Here is a 24,432-nt window from a genome sequence, read left to right on the forward strand (position 1 = left end):
GTTTTTAAGACCGTTTTGCTGCTCTAACGATAAAAGTGTTCTTTTATTAATGCATTGTTCAAGGTAGATGTGTTATGTTTGTTTTGTTGAAGCGTTGTGTGTCTCTTGTGCTCTTGATCCATGTTCCTTTAAACCGAATCTTAGTGAAATATAATTAAAGTCTACTGAGTTTGTCCCAGAAGATTTCATTGTTTTATTATTATATTGCCAAAGAACACATGTCGTTTGTTCAGTGGACGCTTCATATGAACGCAGTTTCACGTATATGAATGAAAACGACTAGATTGACTTTGTAATACCTGTAACAACACAAGGAAACATCTAGCTAGACGTATTAACTTCATGTGCTAGAAAAATTGTTTTCACAGTTTTGGTTATTTGATGCTATTGGACATAAACAAAAATGTTCTCTTCAAAAATGGACAATACTTAGATGGCATGCATGAAAATCGCTCAAAAATATTGTTGCTCTGGTTTTACTAATTCATTGAGATTTTACAGTTCATTGAAGACAATCAGAGCTCAACTAGTGAGTGTTCGCATAGAAAAGAGCTAAACAACGAGATGATGAAGTCTATATTCCGGTAGCGATTCAAATTGATATTAACGTATTGTCAGTGCAAAAACAATCTGTTGTCTATAATATCACGACAGTATTTACGCATCGATTAATGAATTTTAATCGGATACCTTTTAAATGAATATTAAAGATGTTGTTTTTCTCCATAAGGCAACATCAATTTGACACTATACTAAGCGTCAGGTTCCATTTTCGAAACCTATCTATCAGGCCGGAAGAAAAATAAGACAATGCCATAAAAGGTCCTTAGTTGAACCTTTTTTTACATTATAAAATTTACTACCCGGAAAACTATGCTCTTGCAGACTAATAAATTATTTATTAGAAAATTAACTTGTATATGGTTTAAAAAGTGATATCAGACCACAGATGATTTGTTTAATTTCTTTTCAATACAAATAAGTCTGAATCTGACTGTACGTAGATTGATAATACGGAAGATTTTCTTTAGTTCTTAACTCTGTTTATTTATGACCTTCATTATTTGTTATTACTAATAGTAGATGTTTTAAACAACAGACATATTTTTATAATATACATATAATCTTGATAATTTATTATTAGATGTCTTAATCCACAGACATATGGTTTATATTTCCGTGCTAAAACATACCTCTTCACTGTGAATGACATATTTAGTTAAATATATGTGTTCATCAATATTGTAGTGTGTGTCCGTAACGATCAGCTGCGATACTGGCACAATTGTTGCTCTCTAACTAATAAAGCATCATAACAATGGTCCGGTGGTAATGGGTTTGAACATGTCACCAAGCTAAAGGTGTAGCAGGAAATTAGAAATATGCTGACATATTTGCTGTACGCATGAATGGCAGACATTGAAATTCAATTTTATTGTTCTTTTCAGAGGGCAGTATGATACCAAAAGACCTCAAACTCTATATTCCTGGCTAGTTCTTTTGAAAATGGCAAAAGCTGCATGATTGAGCTGTTTTCAAACTTTGTATAATAATGCAACATGTTCTGGTTTTTAAAAGCCGAATTATTCCTGCATGAATATTCTTGCATGTTTTGCTGGGATCACATAAAATACTCAGTGTGCAGCCCGAACACAAGCAATGTTTTCTTAAAATGGTAATGTTGTTTTAATTAGGAAAGCTGGGGAAATAGGGAACTTTGACTGAAAACATACATTTCGTAGGGTAATTCTAACTAGATTGAGAAAAAGTTGTCATTTAATCCATACATGCATGAAATCCGATGTATTATCATATGCATGCCATTGACTATGTTCATTTCTTTAAATGTCGTGTATAATTTCTGTGCGCTCACGATTTTTCGAGTTGAAGCTGTCTGCTTCAGGTACAGATGAACATCTCAATATTTAAATACTTTGGTGTTACAATTACTGTCTCAAAAAACAAGGCTATTATGTATCAAAGCAATCCATTTCCTTGTTGTTTATTACAGTACAATGGGCCTTCTTTACGCGGATTGAAAATGGTGTAAATCGCCAGCGGCCTAATCACATTTTAGTATATCCTTACTACTATTTTCGAGGCCGGATATGGCCGAGTAGTTACGATTTATATTACCATATTAACTTCATAAATGTGTTTTTCAGCTGAAAATATGTTATTTTCAGAATGCGAATTTTAAAAACTGTTGTTCTTTTGGATTAAACTATAATCGATGTTCAGATGCCCATTGTGTGTTGACACAATGGAAAACGATGCACAAGATTTATTTTCTTCGTTTCATGAATCCTTGTTTGTTGTCGATAAAGGGAAGATAGCGTTCATGATTTAGTACTAACAATGTTATTTGTGGGCTCAGAGAAATTAAGTGTTTTTTTTCATAATAATAGATTACAAATAACAACCTATGTAAGATCATATTTATCTAAATAATACAATAAAAATCATGCAAGGAAAAGCCAAATTGCAGAAATTGGTTTCGATGATTTTGAGTAAGACTTTCGTATCAGATTATATCAATTTGGTGACGCGTTCTACATTTTAACCATATCGTTAATATCACTCAGTTTTTGGCCTTTTAAAAAAACCCAACAACAATCGAACAGAAAAATAATAATCAATTTTTAGTGCATGGACAAAATAAATACTTCCATGAATATATTACCTTACTGTTATTAGTTATGCTGACGCAGATATATTTGCGTTTATGGATTTATCTAACCATTTGATGTTGATTTCGGCGTACTCATTGTAATTTACTTTACAATTTAAGTATTTTCACTGACAAATGCTTTTGATTTTTCGACAATTAAAACCCGGATCTTTACACTCTCTATTAGAATGGCAAGATTTTGTGTAACAGCTTCTTTCATTCTTATTAATCCAGTGTGCAAACGGTATGTAGAGCAGTGGCTACCGAAATAACTCGCGAACAATTAAAGTACTAAACAAGTCAAGGCTAATGTTTCGTATCAAACAGTCCTTCATTGTCTAAGAGTCGTTTTCCAAGGTCAAACGATTAATGGAAGTCGGTATGGCTGACCCGAACGCGGAAGTGGTTTAGTTTGACATGAATCTAAATTGTATTTTGGACTTCCGCCGATCTCGACGTCTTCTGTTTGTTAACTTTGGAAGTTGCACCTGACTACCGTTTATGGCGTTTTTGGCTCAGTTTAAACAACTTGTAGACGATTGTACCTACACAACTGCGAACAAAACTTTTTCACACATCACATGCTCGAAGCAAATGACACATAATGACCACCCATGTAAAGAATACTTATCTTTCTCATCTGACCACATTTTGTGGTGAAATTGGGCCAGTTTTACAAACTTCTAGACGATTTTTCCCACGAATTAAACATTTTTACATATCACAAGTGCAAATCAAATGGCACATAATGACCATCCAAGTAACGAATACTTATCTTTAAATATGGCTTGTCAGATTCATTAGGCTCATAAATAGTACTTGTCTCATAAAACCAGACAGTTCCGTTTCAAAGAGAATTACACGAGAGAACGAGTTTTACTGATGCTGTGAAAGGAAATAATTATAAACGACCTTTAGCTTTTTCACTTTGCACCAGTTTTTCAGCCCGAATGCTAATTCACATTATTACATATCGCCAGCATGAATTATATGACACATAATGACCACAAATGCTAGCAACAAATACTTACCTTTTTCTGTATCTCTTGCCGTATCCATTAGTTTGAGTACTTGTGCTCTGAATTGTATTCCTCCGTCTGCAGATAGAGTTGGGATCTCTAATCATAGATGTACTTGGGGTTTACCTATAAGTTTATTTTTATTTGTATTATTGTTAAGTTTCCTCAAGTTAATGCATACTTTGATAAGATTTGCCTTTTGCGTTTTATCTTTATTTAGGATTGTTGGGATAAGGGTGAGGTTTGTGCACTTAATCTGGTTTAACCCCCCCCCCCCCCGTAAATTTCCATTCTACTGACCGTTCCAAGGCGGTACCTAACAATCCTTGATTAACACACCTAGTTTTTTATATATAGTATGTATGCACTGTGCTGCTTGTGGAGTTTTGTGCTGTTCTTCCATGTTTCTTGTTTGTGATTTTATGTTTCATGTCTTTGGCGTTTTCCCAGAGCCATTAAACCGGGTTTATGTTTAAATTTTTTGTAACTGAGCTTGTTTCTGTAGTTTTTCGCATAAAAAATTAAAAATCAGACAGTTCCAGTGCAAAGAGGACCATGCGGGGAAAACATATTTGAGTGATGCTGAAATGGCAAGCAGCGTTCCTGTAAGAACTGTGATTTCATCTCATTTTACCAGCCTAGAGGATCTAGGAAAGTATATGCAAGTGTTATTAACATTCGAGTATGCATGTAATTCAACTCAATTTAATTCAAATAATCAATAATACATGGCTACAGCCGAAGAAAGCGTACAGCAAGAGGAAATTTCCACGCCACTCTCCAAGAAGGGAAGGGTAATTAGAATGTCCCCAATCTCGCAGTTCATGGTGGCCATTATAATGTCTCCCCTTATATTATATTAATACAAGGACAAGCATTAAAACAACTTACATTGTACTTTTAAAACTTTAAAGACAATGATTGAGAGGCACTCAGGCAAACACACACACATACGAATGCTAGACATTAGTAATCGTCACCCTAGTACACTACCTAAAAACACCATATAACGATATAAGCAGTTATGGAGTTTTTGCATTAAGGTGACGCGTCAAACCTTCACGTTAAAAATGGTCATGGCACGGTCAGTGAACTCGTTAGTTTATTAGCGGTTTAATCAGTGTTTACGCACACAGCCTCACATTCCTAAGTGTAATGCTGTGTGTACAAGAAATAGAACATACAAATTCATGAAAACATTCATGAATACCTTTGGCTTTACAATAATAATGTTTTTAAGGCATATACATCTGTATACGCATGGTTTTGTGATAAATTTAACAGAACGTGTTGCTGCTTTTTAGATAAAAGAGAGTTTTCTTTCATTTATGCATTACTTAATATAGATGTGTAATGTTTGTTGTCGTGTATTGTAATGCATTTCTTGTGTTCCTGATCATTGTGCCTTTAAACATGATCTTAGTTAAATATTAGAGTACTTGGTTTGTCTCTGTATTTTTCATTGTTTTATCATTATATTGTCTAAACGACATACCATTTGTAGAGAGGACGTTTTTATGGTCGCATTATCACGGCTATACATGAAAAACAACTTGATTGACTTTGTTATAACAGTGCATATTACGAGGATATATATAGATGTATCAGCTTCAAGCCGTTGTGCAGGAAAGCTTAAAACCGATGCACATGAGAAATGTGCAGGACATCGTTTTGATAATTTGATGTTATTGGATGAATACAAAACTCCTCTCTGGAAAAATGGGAAATGATTAGATGGCAAGATAGCATGAAGGTTAATCGATCAACTATATTGTTGATCTGGATTTACTAATCAATTGAGCTTATATAGTTCATTAATGTCAATCAGTGTTAGTTCACTGATCAGCGAGATGATTAAGTCAATTTTCTGTTAACAAATAAAAGCTGGTTTGACATAGTGTCAAGGCTATAATGATATGTTGTCTTAAACATCACGGCAATATTTACGCATCGATTAATGAATTCATACTGAGGTTTATTTGAGAAACCATTGAGCTGAACATTAAAGCCGCTTGTCCATTAGATCATACCAAATTGATTTTATACCAATTTCAAAACAAAACCTACCTAGAATACTGGAAGAAAAACAAGACAATGCCAGGAAGAAATAGCCAAAGTGTCCTTAGGTAATACTTTTTTCATAAATACAAAGAAAAACAAGGAAAGCATACGTAAATATACTTTTGTAGATTTATAAAGTTTAACGAATTTAAAGTTAAACTTGTATATGGTTAAAACATACTTCATTACGATAAAAACTCGTATTTTTTTTAAAACTGTGTTTTTTTTACTAAAGACCAACAACTTACCAGCCAGATGGCGCTTAACAAAGAAACAGTTTAGATTGGTCTTGTCACTCGCACCTCCTTATCTGATAACAATGCACAATTCGAATATCATATCGTGTTTTCTTTAACCGATCATCGTTATACGATACTGTTGTTGACTTCTTTCAACTGAACTTCATTCATAACTTTATTTTCTTTATGAATGAACAATATTAGCTTTATATACATACCACACTTTTATAACGTCTTTTTTATATGCAAATGTAGAAAATGTTATCAATTAGTTCACTGGAATATTAGTACAATACCGTCCCCGCGTATTTATTTCAAAGAAAACAATGGCGTTGTTTTTTCACGTTATCCATGTGACGTATATGAAATATAATAGCACACATTTTTGCTAGAGTACTTAAGGATCTTATCGCTGTCACTATGCCAATATTGCCTCGATTGCCCTTGGTTCAACAATAAGTTATTTTTAGACTTAAGTTTTTCCTCACCTATCACGCACATTTCGTAACGTATGTGCCCACAATTAGCTACTTAGATTTTGTGAGTAGAAGACAAGAAGAAGACCAATAGTTTAGGCATTTATCGATAGGAAGAACATGGCCCGAATTACTGACGAGTATCCAAAGGCGGGAATGTGAATAACAGCAATATATGTAGTTAAGTATTCTTTCACTGCGTTTGCAACGATTTATTTGACGATGAGAGTAGCAGTCAGTCTCGACAATACACGATAAACTATGACTACTTAAGGATAACAGGGCCCATTGTCATGCCCATAGGTACTGTCACTATTGGGGCAACAATCGGTCCTTGATTTACAAAATCTTGTATAACGTTGCAAATCACGGGCACATTCTTGACCGTATTTGAATAAATCTTGACCGCTTCCGCATATGAGTTATATTATTAAAGATGCATTCGTACTCCCGTACTCCCAATGCACTCGTACTCCCAATGCACTCGTACTCCCGTACTCCCAATGCACTCGTACTCCCAATACACTCGTACTCCAATGCACCAGTACTCCCGTACTCCCAATGCACTCGTACTCCCAAAACACTCGTACTCCCAAATAAAATTGTTTTAATATTCCAAAAACGATGAATAAATATCGAAATGGTTTTTATGAAAGGAACCGAGTCTAATTTGAAAGAAAGGTGAAGAAAACACGTATTGCTACCTAGTACGACTATAGTAGATCACAGTTAATCTTTTAGCATTCACCAATCATTTAATATTTTTGCGCTTTCTGCTATTAAATACGAGGTTACCATCTGGTTATCAGTAATTAATATTTTCCATAAAAGCAGTATTTAGTAAATAGTTGAAGGTTTATCAGTCAAAATTGATGTTTGTTATACATGTGTATACATGTATTGATTTTGAATAAGAGTGTCACTTAAATTTATAATTCAAGTAATTTCAATAAGCTCTAACATGATTTGTTTTTATTCAAACTAAAGATAAGCCATGAAAGCATGAATAATAAATTTGTATAAATTTCATTAGAATTTCATTGGAATGTATTGGTCTATATTTTTGCATCTAGAAATAATGCACGTTTAGTCTTGTACAAGTTTCAAAGCAGTGAAACATACTTTTAAGTCAATTTTTTATTAGATAATAGTTTTGAACAACTGGTTTTACGAAAAGTGACTCGAGGCCATCAATCTGATTATTTTATGATAGGTTCTATGCTCCCCAAAAATGCAACAATAGTTGCTATACTCCGCCATTCAAGGTATGACTTGAATAACAAATTTGGCTGCCGGACTATTAAATTGTATTTCCATTAAATAACCTTATAAATACCATGCAAATCTACAGTACTTATTTATTTAGATTTATGCAGCAGGTAAATCGTTTCTTATAAGCTTACTTGCTCAAATAATAATATCGTTGCTCCGGGAGATACTTCTTTAGGTCATAAGCAACATTAATCAGATCATACAATTTGTGTCCTCATTCTTTTGTTGCTTTCTGGAGATAACAATTACTAATCAGTTCTGAAATGAGTGCAGACATTATCTGGTAGGTCTGTGTGCAAATTAATATTACAAGAACATTACAGAGACAAGCCCAGAAGTCGAAACTTAAACGAATACCCCGTTTAGAAGTACACGTTTCAGGTCTAACTGAAACTAAACAAGGGACATACAACTTTTCAAAAAGCAAAACTACATAAACATCAAAGTAGCTTTACTAACAAATGTTTGAGCTACCGGTTTGGAGCTTAAAACTAGATTATGTGTACTCAATTCATAATTTCCCCAAAACATGACAAACATTGTGTGTTAATTCCTTAGTACTCTTTCTAAGCTAAACAGGTCGTTCTTGAGCAGACTGCTTGTCTGAATAAATATCGATTCCGACAGTGTGTTATTTGAGGCTATACATATGTCTGCTATTCAATAAAAAGGAAGTTCTTGAAGGCCAAAAGGTAAGAAAATGTTGTGGTTCCTGGAACGGGATTATAAAACAGGTCAGGTAGGCAAGGTAAACTTTTTATTTTTATAAAAAAATATTTATCGGGCAAAAGTTGGCCAACATGGTTGATATTTAAAAATGCGTTTTGTAAAAATAAAACTGTATATCGTGTATGGTTTCAACTTTTGTTATTTTTAAAATAACACTTCAAGTTAGAAAGGTTTTATTTATAGACCGTATATACTAAAAAACAATTAAATGGATTCCATGCATTCATATACTGCCATAATGGAACAAATATTTTCTCCTCTACGTCCATAATTTAATGACTAAATATATTTGATATAGAATATTGCAACGTTTGTCATGCCAAATGAAATAAAGAAAACATGTTTTTAAAGAATTGCAACACACAAATGTGAATTGTCAAAATGAAAACATCTTAAAATTTAAAGACATTTGTTCGGTCCGTTTCAAACAAAAAGTATGAGATATTAAAGCCATTTTATTGTAACTCGACTGTGAAGACAGCTTTTTATTTCATATTAACAATGCAAATGGCCAATTCTTGAGGAAGATATTGGAATATTTTATGAGGCGCCAAGAGAATGTGTTCCCGGTGAGGCCCAAAACTCAGATTCTTTCAGAAAGAGGTTTTGCATTTTGAAAATGGAAATTATTTTCCTGTGTTTTATGGCTTCTTTGTGTTACATCGTTGTTAAAAAATAATTCCCTTTAACTCGTTACCCTCTCTTCCAGATTTGGATGCAGTTAATCCCTAGTTTAACCTTTCTTATTTACATACCAGCAAACGATATATGTATAGACAGATAATTACGGACGTTCAGTGCGGACGGTTAACCAATGGTTAGTGCGATTTCGGAAACCCGACCGTATCTCACAACATATTTGTTTATCGGCCGCTATATTTTAGAAATGCAGCCTCAATGATTGTTTTTTTACGTTTGCTTGTTTCGATCATTCACAGTATCCAGACTTCTGCCCCCACCTTTTAATGAAATCAATGGACATGTAGGAAATATGGTTCGAGTTCTGCATCGGCAGTTCAGGACCCCCCTTTTCTGGACGACATCTGTTCTTGCATTAAAAGCATGCGTTAACATATATTTGCTTATTCCTATGAGTGTTGATGACGAAAGTTCAATTATAGATATACTTAAATTTTAAATTAAATCGAGGCTTTCGTGTGAAGAAAACGAAAGAATCGGAAGCTGTTGAGCCTAATGTAATCGGACACAGACAGACACCGATGCTTTAAAAATAATGCAAGGAAACCTAAAGGGACAACCCCAGTAGTGAAATATTCATATGTAAATGCTGAAATATAAACGAAAGTCGCACTCGTTCAAAGAACACAAACATGCCACACACAAGTCAAGTTAACATTTGTTAAGTGTCGAATATCATGTAACATATACACATACGCTATTAATTGGTTTTTACCGACAGTTCCATTTGCCAAATGGCTTTACAAGAGCTTTTTATTGTAGATTAATGACAGGTAAGTAAAACACATATGGTTAGGAACTAATAAGAAATAATAAGATTTTTTTTAAATTTTAAGATGTATTTAATGCGATAAACTATTATACACACATGATGAACTAAGCAGCCGCCGCTAATCGTATTTATAATCTAACTCAGATGAAACTAGTACAAAAATGAAATTAGAAAGAAACAAACTTGATGCGCAATTAGAAAATAAATTGAAAAACATATTTACACCTCGAGGATATAAAAAAGCAGTTAATGTAACTATAACTTCTTATACAATATATAAGTACCTCACGCCCTGATAAGAACACGTCATCATGTATAATTTGTGTTACACATTTATATGCATAATTAATCTAAGTCATGTATATTATCTAACATGAAGAAACATGTATGAAGAAACATGTACTCTACATACATTTTATTGCTGAGATTTTACTCATCATATAATTGAATACAACAGCGTCTACTTCATTGATTTTGTCGAATCTATCATTTACAATTGCCTTTCAAATTTCTCCTTGTTTCGTGATGCAACTGACCAAGAACTATGCCATCACGAGCATTTAGAATCATTTAATTGGAATAAAACCACAAAAAGAGTTCTCAATCACATATATGTGACATTTTAACGATGAACAAAAAGGGATTATTATGGAATATGTTTTAAAAAGCAGCACAAATACCTCCTTGTAACATTAGGCCTGTTTATCTGTGAACCAAACGGTGTATAAGAAGTTTCACACATTCTTTGTTAGCACGCAATGACTGATAACCTGTGAAAGTATCCATCACACAGGAGTTTAGCTTTAAAGCGTTATGTACCAAATTATTTTGAATTATTACATTCAATGCACTGAACCAGAGTCAGGGTTTATTTGAGTTGTGTTGTCGCATTGTTTATAAAGAATTTCAAATTAAATTGAATATAAAGTTACAAAAAGCTGATTTTTGGAGAATAATATACTTGTCGAGATTACAACGACGTTCTTTACTATTACCATCGTAATTGTTTACATTCATTATAAAAGAAAATACCAATGAATGTGGTTGAATAAGTAAGGCCTCTTGAACGTTTCTCATTATGCCACTACCTGATAATAAACGTGAAAGCTATGTTCTCAAGTACCTAAACATCTCCCATTGAATAAGCTGCACTATTGTCAATAAGTTTATAGTGTAAATGTTATTTTATATAACATACAGACATGTTTATTATCGGTTGTAACTGGACGGCTAGGTTTCGAATCCTGCTGCCAATTTGCTATTATATAAAATATTAGTATAAATGCTCGTATTAAAATTGTCTGAAAATTAGATCGATGGACTGGGTTTTTTTAAAACCGTCTCTTATGGGCCTTTTCCCCTCGCTCGGTGTCGTTTTGGCCTGGACAATTTGCCTAATAAACATTCATTAATACAATGAAAAATACAGGGAAAAGCCCAGCAGTCGCAAATTCAAAAATAATATCTGTTTCGAGGCACAAGGCATGGGCAAAAAACGACAATAAACTATTGACACAACCATTTTAACGTACATCACATACACATATATATAACCATTTAATTAACCATTATCTGTAAATGTTTGTCGTAATGCTATAGTCTGCATATTATTTGTGCTTTGCCACTTATATAACATAAACATAAATTAGGTTTGTTCGGAGTTGATTGATTTAATCTTGTCTTTTAATGGCTCTTTTAGCTAGCTATTTGCAATGATAAATATTTAATGATATATGTTATGAACTATATATACCAAAGAGGGTCCAAATATTCAAACGATCTACACTATCTCCAAAACGAAATGAAAAAAATTAAACATATTAACATGCCCCTTCTTTACAGTTTACCGCAGTAAATACTGCAGATACCAGTGTCTAACAGGAAAAGCGTAGAGGTGTTATGAAGGTGTTTCGGAACGAATAATTTTGACAGCAAAACACCATAGTGGAGCCAAATCTGTTTCGGAATCAATGTATTTCCTTCTTTCAGTTGCATTAATGTTGTCAACATGTACATATACACTGTGGTGCTTGTGATACATAACTGTACCGTAAAGACAGGACATTAATCACGGAAATAAGCTTTCAAGACTAATCGACATTCATAAATGCAAACACAAAAACGCATGAACAATAAATGGGTTGTTTCCCATATGTTTTTATTTTTCGATCAGACATCATGATTCAACATTTAAATTTCTGTCAAATCGGTCATACACTGTTGATCGGAAAGTACAATCATATGAAAAAAATGTTTAAGATAAAACTGAGAAAATAACAAAAACAATGACAAACTAACAATGAAATGGTTACATCAGCATTAATGCGTAAATACCTGTTCAAATAAAAAAAGTACATGCCATCGTCAATTCTATAAATAATATTAAACGCTACATTCTAGAACAATTTTAGAGGAAGGTAAACACTATTCGCTTTTGTTGACTTCTCCACTTTTGTCCGTTAACCAGGTCCGCAACTTACTAGGATCATACGCGTAAGGTCCAGCTGCTTGGAACACAACTTTACCCTCTTCAATAACATACAGAGCTTCCGGCAACGAAAAGTATGCTTTTTGTGCATCATTTTCCATCGTGTCCACAAAGAGTGGGCTTTTCAAACCCGAGTCAGAAAGAATCTTAGCCGCTTTTATCCGGTCGTCAATGGTCTCATGTTGGTTGATCTCGTGATTGTTTCCTATCAAATTCCAACCATCTGACGCATGCGCTTCTTTAATGTATACAGTTACAAAGTCTATTTCGTGAGCAAAATCGTCTACAAGTTTGATAAACTGAGCCAATTTCGCCATAAATGGTGGTCAGGTGCAGCTTCCAAAATTCACAACCAGAAGTCGTCCTGGGTTTTGAAAGTCTAATAGATGATGTAATGTTTTGTCAAACGATACAATATTTGGGTTAGGAGCGGCCCATCCAATTATTATGTCACATGTTTGTCTTTGGTAAATTTCCTGTAGCAACTGTATGAATGTTTTATACGAAACATTAAGTTTGTATGTTTTATTAAGTTTTTCCTTAGTGAAGCGTTTTGGTCGCCACTGCTCTGGTAACCTTTTACACACCGGGATTATTAAATTATCCATAAGAGCCAGCATACAAAACATTGCCGTTGCATTCAATAGTGTGAACACCAGGATCTTTATCTGCCGTAAAATCCAAAACATTTTGATAGCAATGTGGCGACTTGTCGAAGTAGATTTATTATGCCATCTAAATCGTTTCATTCAATATAACATTACTACACCTTAGGCTGCTTTAAATATCACCAATCGGTATAAATTTAATCAAGATAGCGGACATGCAACGCAGACCTTTATTATAAAAATATTGGAAAAGTTTAAAGAGTCAAAAATTGGAACAAAAATGAGAACACTACGCGAATGCAATTCGAATCGGGGATGTACAACACAGTGTGTTAAGATAGACTTTAGATTAGATAGTGAAATGAAACATATATCCCTTATAGGTTTTCGAAATGAATGCATTATGCGGTTTATTTTCTGTGTTGAAATGTTTCGTTTGAAACATAACCTCCAGACTTTTTGAAAACAAATACGGCAGGTTCTTTCTTGTGCCTGTTATAAATGTATTTGGTCTTAAGAGTAAATCAGACATTAAAAAAGGACCTTGTAAATCGTAGAAAAACACATCTTGCTTCCATATAAACATAATATGGATCAGAGATGCAGTTGCAAATATTAGTGCAATACCTAGTCTACGTAATATCAGCTTTATTATTTAGATAGTGACCACGCAAGGCAGAGTTTTATTATAAAGATATTGGAAGAAGTTAAAATTTGAAGAGTCAAAAATTGGAACAAAAATGAGAACACTACGTGAATGCAATTCGAATTGGGGTTAAACATCACAGTGTATTCAAATATAGACTTTGATCTAGATTAGGAGCATTCGTAGTGAAATGAAACATATATCCCATATAGGTTTTCGAAAAGAATACATTTTGTGGTTGATTTTCTGTGTTAAAATGTTTCGTTTGAAACATAACCTCCAGATTATTTGAAAACAAATACAGCATGTACTTCCTTGTGCCTCTTTTAAATGTATTTGGTCTGAAGAATAAATCAGACATTAAAAATAAGGACCTTGTAAATAGTAGAAAAACATATCTTGCTTAAATATAAACATAATATAGATTAGAGATGTAGTTGCAAATATTAGTGAAATACCTAGTCTACGTAATTTCAGCTAACTTATTTAGATAGCGGACACGCAAGGCAGAGCTTTATTATAAAGATATTAGAGAAGTTTAAAGTTTGAAGGGTCAAAAAATGGAACAAAAATGAGAACACTACGCGAGTGCAACCCGAATCGGGGCTGTACACCGCAGTGTGTTCAAATATATACTATGGTCTATAATGGGAGCATTCATAATGAAATAAACTATATATCCCTTATCGATAAGAATGCATTTTGCAGTGTATTGTCGGTGTTAAAGTATGGCATATGCTTTCCTGTGCCACTCATACGTGTATTTGGTCTGAATTACCATGATATTCTACACTTGATTCATATAAGAGGTAAAGTCGAAAACGTTTTGATTCTATCTGGAAATAAGACTGAATAGTACACGTTGTTTGTCAAAACCCGTTGTCAACTATGCTGCTTAAACGTATTTAATAATGTTTGTATAATTGTTTTTTGACCCGTCCAACATACATGTATGGTGTAAATAGTACTGTTGTGACCGTACATTTGAATTAAGAGCATCACAAAAAGCTAATTTCATTTGATAAATCAAAACAGTCGATTGTCACATTTGACCCGATTTTAATGTAAAGATAGAAAAATGCAAGGCTATGGATAAACGTATCTTCAACATTAAAAGTTTATCAAGTTGAATTTTGGGAACAAGACATGAGAATAAAATAGACTAAAGGTATGTACATGTAGTGCAAATATAACATTTTATCGCATTTCATTTTGTACAATTTCTGCAATGCCTTTTCTAGGTTGGCTTTATATTATGACGACCAAGGTTCGATCCCCGTCCTGGATGCATGTGGATTTGGTTGCTGGTGAACCAGAGGGTTTTTTCATGATACTACGGTGTCTCCCTCAACACAAAACAGGAGACGTCATTGTAGCGGCGCTCCGGCGACTAACGGCATAGTTCGGCCTGATACTGAATAGGGTATTCCGACCATCTGTTTCACATATTTTTAATGAATTTCATTTCTTTTTCTATTTAAACATTGCTTTCGTTTTAAGTTGAGATGTACGCCTTTCGGTGGACACATCATTGGATTCGAACATAGCTGATTTTAACTGAAAGTTTCGTGATGATTTTGCTAATTGACAGCTTGACTGTTTCCGTATGTAAACAATTTAGAAAGAAATATTCAAAAAGATATACAAGAAAAGTCCGACATTTAAAACAGCATTCCATAATGATAAACCTGTAAGTGTGACCATGACAATTGAGGTAGGGCCCTGGGTCTAGCACATGACACGTCGTCATTGAGTACCAAACACATGTGCATAGTAATTATAAAATGCCATTCTGCATGACAAAGTTTGGGCCCAACCACGACACACAATATGATAGATAGAGTCTATCTGCATATATGCAGCATTTCGTAATGATTAAACTCTGAAGTATGACCTTAAACGTAGAGTCCAGGGTCGAAGGGTCCTGACGCAAAATTTAGTCTTATGAACCGAACACATGTTCCAATTTATTTGAAATCCCACCCTGCATGACAAAGTTTCATCCCGGTCACGACCAACTATACTGTATATGTTATACACAGCATAATGATAAACGTATAAGAATGACAATGTCCTTTGAGGTATGAATATAAATCGTTTTTATGTGCTGAACACATTTGCTATGTTATTTTTAAATCTTTATGTTGAATTTCAATATATATTTATTCACTTGCAAATAACTGCAGAATCATTTGGTCGAAGGTTAATAACTGAAAACGAAAAAATATATAATGATTAGTGAATGTTAAAAAATTGACTGTGATCTACTATCGTTGCGTTAGGTAAAAATATCATGTTTTCTGCACCTTTTTTTCAAGTTGAACACAGTATCATCCATAAGAACCATTATTTTCGACATTTATTCATCTTTTTATATATTAATAAATTGTATTAATCGTGGTAAATCATTTGGGGGCAAGAGTGCATCTTTAAGGGTCACATTTCGATTTTGTGGAGACTTATGTAACATATTTAAGACACTAATGTTGCTACAATGTGTACTTATCAAAGCAAAGTCTCTTGAACATTGCTCTCATGTGAATAATTTAAGGTCGGCCTTGACACAATTGGTTGGCATTAACACTTTTTTTTATTCAATATTATTTCTCATTTCAGAAAGCACTGCAAATTAAAAACGTCTGTGAAAAAATAGAACAGCCATTCAATAGGTAGAATGATTATTAAAATATTTCAACACTGCATCCTTACTTAACTTGAGGCAAAATGTAATAAACACAGAAATTAATGAATTGCATAGATATAAATTCAGAAAATCTAAAATGCTTCAATTTTAAATATCGCTTAAGGCTAAACTGAATACATTCATAGAAGAAGGGCTTTTAGAATTTCAAAACATGAAAATGTCTTGATATAATAGCAACTGGAAGTTTACATTCTAATGTTGGAGTTTCTGTTTATCACCATTTGACCTGTATACACGAAGTTTTTTTATTATGGGTTTTACAACAAGTAACTCAATTGTCAAATGATTAAGGATTGAAGTACCAGACATTTCAAACACTAGGATTTAATCTAATCGGCTAAAATGTATCGAATCGCCTAAATATGCAAACAGAATCATGATTGCCAGTCTTTCTTATTGTTTAGAACATAAGTTTGCACTCTTTAGTCATATGCTTATAGATTGAAGGACTAGAATTTTTTAAAAACTATGATTTTATTAACTCGGCTCGACATGAAAGCAAACAGAGTCGTGATGTCATTCATTTTTATTGTTTTAAAAAATAAGTTTGGACACCTAAGTCATATTTTAAAGATTGAAGGACCAGACATTTCAAGTTTTCGAGTTTTTTTTTATTCGGCTCGAAATAATGTATCGCCTTAGTAAGCAAACATAATCGTGATGTCCAGTCAATCTTATTGTAAATTCCGCAAGGTGGTATATACACTGGCGAATTCATTTAGCTAGTTATGATGCTTTCAAAAAAGTACAAATCGTTAACAGATGTTGATGAGTATGTGCTAAACAAGTTATAAACAATGTCAAGACAAGCTTTCTGTTTCAGTAATTGCAAAACAATCAGATAAAACGACACTAGCTCTTTATAGTATTTGTTGTAATCTAAATATGTTTCATAAAACATAATATAGTATACAACTAAGATGATAAAAATGTCTAGTTTTATTTAAAATGTATAATGTAACTTTAAAGCAATTACAGCATTTCTTCTGCAACAGTCCATAGTTAAATGGTTCACATGCAAATGGGAAAAGTAGAAATATCAGGTGCAAATAAATTTTATAAGACTTCAAAGACATGTGAAGCAAATAAAAAAGGGTAACATGATTATGTTTCTCATTACTTATCATATGATTGATCATATGATACATCTTCTATTTGGTAACTTATAACACTCCTGACCAAAACTCAGTTTCATTAGTTTTCAAGCTTTAAAAGTTCGTCAACTGTTTAAGGGACCCTCTTATCACCAATCGGTTCATAGTAGTATTCCATTCTAAATACTAGCCTTATGTATTTACAAACGCATTGTGTTCAAATATTGTCTCGTAAGACACAGCTCATATTTAGAGCAATTGTAGTAAAATTTAATTCAAAAGTATTGTTCAAATGCTATCAAGATCAATATTTATGTAATAACCTTTTTCACGACCCGAATTAAAGGTTGGATTCTAAAATACACAAAATAACAACCTTTGGAGATAAAGATCGATAGACGGTGTACAAAGCAATAATCATTTGTCCTAGGGCGATATGCAATATTGATGCTGTTCGTTATAATCGATACTTTGGCGCTTTACATCATACCAAAATATTTAGAGCAATTATCGAGTACGTTTTACTTAAGTCCAATGTTCTATTACATAAAACTCCTAAATGATTATATTAATAAGTTCATATAAATGGATCTTATCAAGCATTGCACTCACCTTTAACACATCCTCATTAAAAATGTTTGCATTGGAAACAGAGCGTACATGAGAGTGTTATTAGACCAAATATTTAAAATAGATAAAATACCACATTTCGATAAAAACATTATGGCTATATCATCTGCTGAGGTGGGAAAAGCACACTGAAGACCACCGGTGTTACAACTATGGGTATTTTTCTCTAAGGTGTTCATGAGGTCGCTTATACATATTAAATACAAACAAGGGTTTAAATATTGGCCTTGCCGTGTTTCCCTTATTATCGGGAACCATTTAGAAGTTAAACAACAGGGGGAAAACGGCGCTTTTGCTGTTTTCAAGAATTGACTGAATGGCATGGAAAAAAGATGTTTGTATATCCGTTTTGTATAGTTTAACGAGTAGTAGATCATGCCATGTCCCATCAAACGCTTGACACGCATCTAAAAAGCAAGTATACCGTCGTGTGTTTTAACAAGATGCATAGAGAATAGACTCGTATAGCATAAAAGAAGTCATTCTATAGTTCATCTGATTTGGAATCCACCCTGTTGTGGGTTTTAATGTAGCGGAACCGTCGCTCTCAATTAAAATCAAAATATTTTTTTTCATATAATTTTAGGATGGATGCACACAAAGAACTTGAACGATATTTTGATGGATCGTGCTCAAAGTTATTATTAAGGCCCTCTACGTTTTCGTATGAGATTTGTCCCATCCGGACGCTTTTCCGACACGAGTTAGCCTGTCATCCATTTAAATATTACAAAAAGTTTATAGCGCAAAACAAAAAGGTGTCGATAACTTTCATTGCATACCCCTATAAAAATCGCATTCTTAAATATCAATGAAACTATAAATAATTATTTTTTAACCGACATTGTAACCGTGTTAACATAGACATCTCGCATGAAACTCCAATATTGCCATGACTTACGTCCACCACATTGTTGCATTGCAGTTTTACGAACATGGGGCACCATTAAATGCAAGGTCTTCACCTCTACGCAAAAGGGTAATGTTTCCTTTTGGGATTGATTGCTCGCAAAATATTGAAATAATCGTATGTTGCTAAAACAAATATAGAATAACATTTTCGTTGCATTACGATATAAAGTAAAGTGTTATACGTACAATGTCCACTCAGATTTGTATTGGGTCACCGTAAGATCGTTTGTACAATGTTATTCAGAGTAGACTACAGAAGGTATGATTAACACTTAGCCCGTTAGTCCATTATACCAAAAAGTAAAACATTTCGTAGTATGGCTATATATCATGAAATGGACAAAACAATTATTGTTGTTTGTCGGTATTGCTATCCAACGATTCGCGAGTCTCTCAGTTATAATTATTTTTAAATATACTTTCTGCGCAAAACGCATGCGAAATACATGTAAAGAGATGAAAAAAAACCCATCTGGAATTGTTATAGGCTATGGGTTAAATATATATATATATATATATATTTCTGATTTTGATCAATGTTGTGGCAAGATAATGTTTTTAGTACTCGTTAAGACCTGCAATAACGATTCTGTAACTCGTTTATTGGTAACAGTAATGTTATGTTTTGATTTTAAAAATGAATGAATAATCTACTCCTACGTCTTGAATTAAAATGCAAACATAGAACATACTATTGACTTGCTTTATTGAAATACAGATACAATGCTATTCTCCACCAGGAGAACTAATTTCAAAAGAGAGCAATTGCGTGTCCTTTCAAATTTATCTTTTCACAGCATCCATGTGATATGGTGAGTTTCTGTCAAAAAACTGTCCCAATAATTTCTGTCAAATCGTTGTGATAATCATGCATTTCTACAGAATTCACTTCAATTGATTTAAAATTGAACATTTTCCAGCAAGGAGCTTTATTGCTCAAATAGTTTTATCGCTGCGAAGGGAGATATTACATAACTTCAAAAGCAGTATTAATGATATCACACTTTTTTATATTCATTTGTTGCTTTTTGGAGACCACTGCATGCAATCAGATGTGAAATTGAAGCAGGGATTATCTGGGAGCTAAGAGTGGAAAGGATACAACATTAGACGTTACAGAGACAAGCCAAATAGACTTAATAGCAACCAATATCCTGTAAGAATGCCTACACATAAAGGCAAAACAAACACCAAATCAAAGAAAAAACTCCGCAAGGCATCATACACTACAAAACTATTAACATATCATCATAGATATTCGAACATCCGGGCCAATTGTTCCACGTCGTCATTTTACGGGTTTATTGTCGGAATGTACCATTGTTAACGAATGTCCGCCACAAGTGTGGTTACATTGCATTACACTTTGATCAGGGTTGAGTTAATGGAAATGGAGACCGATACTGTGCTATATGATGTTAATAATGTTTCTGTTTCAATTCAAAGGAATGGGAGAGATTGCGCTTCTGGTCAGGCCCAAACTCATGATGTTGATAAGCATTTCATTAAAATAACAACAAATAGACAATTAAATACGTAAATGATTATTTGAAATCAAGTTTACTATTCCTTTTTGTGTCTCACATCGTTGTTTTATATAGTTGCCTATGGCTGTAAACTTTTCTTCGCATTTGGATGCAGTTCTCAATATTGTATTTGTATACACTTCCAAACGATATATCTTAACTCGGTAAATACACATGTTACTATAGATAACAACACTTTACTAAAGAAATAAATTCCCGCCGAAATGATTTTCGTTACCACTCGTGAGATAACACGGCACGTGAGGGCGATCATTGCATAATTGCCCGACGAAGACAAGAGCGTGCACCACGACTTCATTTTCACGATATAAATATAGCCAACAGATACCTGGTAGGCAACTATTTACTCAAGCAAAGCTCTGAAAGGTATATAAACAGAAATATCGGTGCAGTAAAAATTTAAATTAGTCTTAATGACACGCTCCTTGTTTTAGTAAAACGTACTATCAGGGGTCGCATTACCGGAAGTTCACATTCGGTGGAGGTCAAAAACTAATAAGACAATTGTTTTGTTGAAAAGTGTTTTTTTACTAATTCAACTGAGAAATGTTAATGACTTCAGCAGCCTGGTTAGGTTCAATCCTACCCAGATTATTATGAAAGTTTTCCAAGGCTTAATCGACCCAAGCTGTGTTCAAATTTTGAAATAAACGTCAAAATCACTTTATGCTAAAGCAGGAAATGTTTGAAGAATGGAAATTTTGCTGTCTAATTCCGAAAACAAGTGAGAAAAGGTTCGCTATTTGAATTTTCAATTACTCGTTATTTCAATAGTTAATGCCCTTCAAAACCAATTTGTAATGTCTCATTTTTTAACCTTTCAGACTTCATGCTAATTAAATCCTATATTATTGCACAATATAAATTTTAAAACCGATTCAGATCATAAACAAATGACAAAACATATGTATCATGCAGCATTAAAAATGGTTGACCATGGTTTTTGGTTTAAAATTGCCCTGTAAAAATAATAACCTTCGACCAATAAATCTTACAACTGCGGCAATTTTCAAACAAATGGTCAACAGTGTATCATTCAATAAAAGGCACACATTTAACTATATATAGTAACAATTGTCTATGCAAATTTTTCCGTAAAAAAGATTATCGTTTCCACCCGTGTGAGCACGTGAGGGCGATTATGGCAAAATTGCCCAACGAAGACAAGCACGTGCATCCCTTACGTCATATTCATGACAAAAATATAGCCGATAAAACATGATAGGTAAACATTTACACAACATAGTGTTTTGAGGAATTAAATCAGAACCATTGGTGTAAGGAAAGTGAAATGAGTTTTATTGCTAATGACACAATTCGTGACAAGAATAACCGGGAACAGAACCGGAAGTTTGCATACGGTGAAGGTCAAAACCAAAAGCAGTGAGACGAGGAACGGTCTTGTTGCATTATTTTACTGATTCTGCTGAGAAATGATTATTATTCCAGTGAAATGGCTAGGGTCATTCAAGCCCAGATTCTGATGAAAATGCCCCTATACTTGATTGACCCTAGCTGTGCTCACAAATTGAAATGAACGTCAACACCAGCCGATGTAAAAACAAAATGAAGAATGGAAATGATGCCGCCTCATTCATGAAAAATACGCGAGAAAAGGTTTCCTGTTTAAATTTCCAATTTCTCGTTATTTTAGATAGCTAATGCCAATCACAATCATTTTATCCCTCATATTTTTTACACTTCTTCCTGCTAATAAAAATCCTTATCTTTTAACAATATAACATTAGAAACCAGTTCAGATCATAACGCCATAAATAACAAACGATGTAACATTCAGGATAAGACATTATTGCCCATTGCTTTTGATTGATAATTGCCATATTGAAAAATAATTACCCTCGGGCATTTTTTGCTCCCACTTGGACAATTATCAACGTAAAGCCATGGACAACGGCGTAATATTCTGTAAATAAAAATCCACGCCGCTTACATGTTTAAATGGCGGTGAAGAAAAAAGCATCGGTGCGTTCGATTGAAAAAAGGTTGGTGTATCGGAGGTATTATTTTTTAAACGCAGGGCCAATGGGAAGGCGTTTTTTATTCAGCCTTCATATTGGAAAAAGGAGGATTTTTTTTTTCTTAAATTGTACACTACTCGTTCAATAACCTGAAGTATTTTAAGTGTAAGTCTAGATAATGTTTTACTTGTTATAGTTATTTTAATTTAATTTAATTATGGTACAAAGGGGGTGGATTTTAAGCTAAGCAACTGTAAAGTAAATTTAGAAAAGAAGATGAAAAACATGTTGCATTGTATAACTTTAAACATGGCAGAGCCATGTAACGCCGCATGGCAGCATCGCCGCATAAACGTGTTTTTCCGTTTATGCGGTGATCATTAATTTTAACGCATAAACAGGGCGACCACGTTTATGCGACAACGCTCAATGCATAAAGCAGAATTGCTTAATTGGGCGTAACTGTCCCTTTTTGCCACATAAAGAGGATTAACTGTGCTGTTTGTGAAGTTTTGTGCTGTTCTTCTATGTTTCTTGTTTGTGATTTTATGTTCTATGTCTTTGACGTTTACCCAGTGACACAAAATCGGGTATATGTTTAAACTTTTTGCTACTGAGCTTGTTTCTGTAGCTTTTTGCATAAATATTAAAACATTTATTATAAATCTAAAACATAGAGTTCTAATATTTCAACAAAAACGATGATGATGATGATGATGATGATGATGATGATGATGATGATGATGATGATGATGATGATGATGATGGTGATGGTGATGATGATGTTGTTGTGGGGATGACGATGGTGGTGGTGATAATGTTGTTGATTATAATAATGATTAGGATTAGGGCGTAGCATTACTGTCATTTTGAAAAAAATAAGGGAAAAGTAGGCAAGCAAATTGGTCAAATTTAAGATAATATTTTAAAGTTGAGCCAAAATTAAAACTTCAAAATAAATTATTATTCCCCTTGGAGTGTTCACATCTTCATTTTCTTGGTAACAAATGACTAATGCATAAAAACAATCAATGAAAAAAAGTTTTCCTTTCGTTGCCCTGGTAACCAGAGATATACGCTGTTCACCTAAACGTGAATTAATTTCACAATCGCACTATTACCAGAGGTTCTTGACAAGGAAATCATTCTTAGCTCATCTGAGCACAAAAAGCACACGTGGAGCTGTGGGATTGTTGGATTTCTGTTGGTTCGCCGTTAACAATTGACTTTTGTAGAAACGTTTGAAATGACGTTGAAAGTGGGCATTGTCAAGGGTACATGCCAGTAAGTCTGACAAAAATGCGTCATACGACGATTCAATTTTCTGATTGTCCCAAATGGCGGTGTTGTGCGTGGTCGTAACATATATTCTCGCCTTTGGTCGGGCCAAACTTCATTTTAAACGTGTTCGCAGAAAATTAATTTGTTTGGTTCACATTTAAACCGATCTTCCTAAATCTTTGTCAGAATTCACGTCTCTAAAAGTCTAGTTCAAAGCTTGGTTAAGTGGACACAAAAAACTAAGTCCGATCTTGATGAAACTTTATTAACTGGTATTGTACTAGTATGTGTTTTAATTGTTTTTATGCGGCGAAAGTGTGCCTTTTTGCCACATAACAAAGTCCCGTTTATGCGTTGAATATCACCGTAAAAACGTGGTTGATTTCGTTTATGCGCCGATGCTGTTATGCGTCGTTACAGAGCCGTAACGTTGCGTGATTATCACGGACATATTGTGTTAAATATAATCAATTTAACAAATTAAAATATGATACATTTCATGTCAAGAGAATGAAATATGATGCAATGAATTTAAATAACATGAGAATGAATTGACATAACTTAAGGAATATAGGAAACAAATAAAAAATATATCGAAAGCAATT

General features: G+C 33.6%; 1 protein-coding gene across 1 annotated transcript; it reads right to left on the bottom strand.

Moving 5' to 3' along the window:
* Positions 1–12,362: 12,362 nt before the first annotated feature.
* Positions 12,363–12,743, bottom strand: LOC128244352 (type I iodothyronine deiodinase-like). The gene has a single exon (XM_052962366.1). It carries the CDS (start codon positions 12,741–12,743, stop codon positions 12,363–12,365), a length of 381 nt encoding a protein of 126 aa, XP_052818326.1.
* Positions 12,744–24,432: the final 11,689 nt, after the last annotated feature.

Source organism: Mya arenaria, chromosome 8 (assembly GCF_026914265.1).
Source record: "Mya arenaria isolate MELC-2E11 chromosome 8, ASM2691426v1".
Taxonomy (NCBI): Eukaryota; Metazoa; Mollusca; class Bivalvia; order Myida; family Myidae; genus Mya; species Mya arenaria.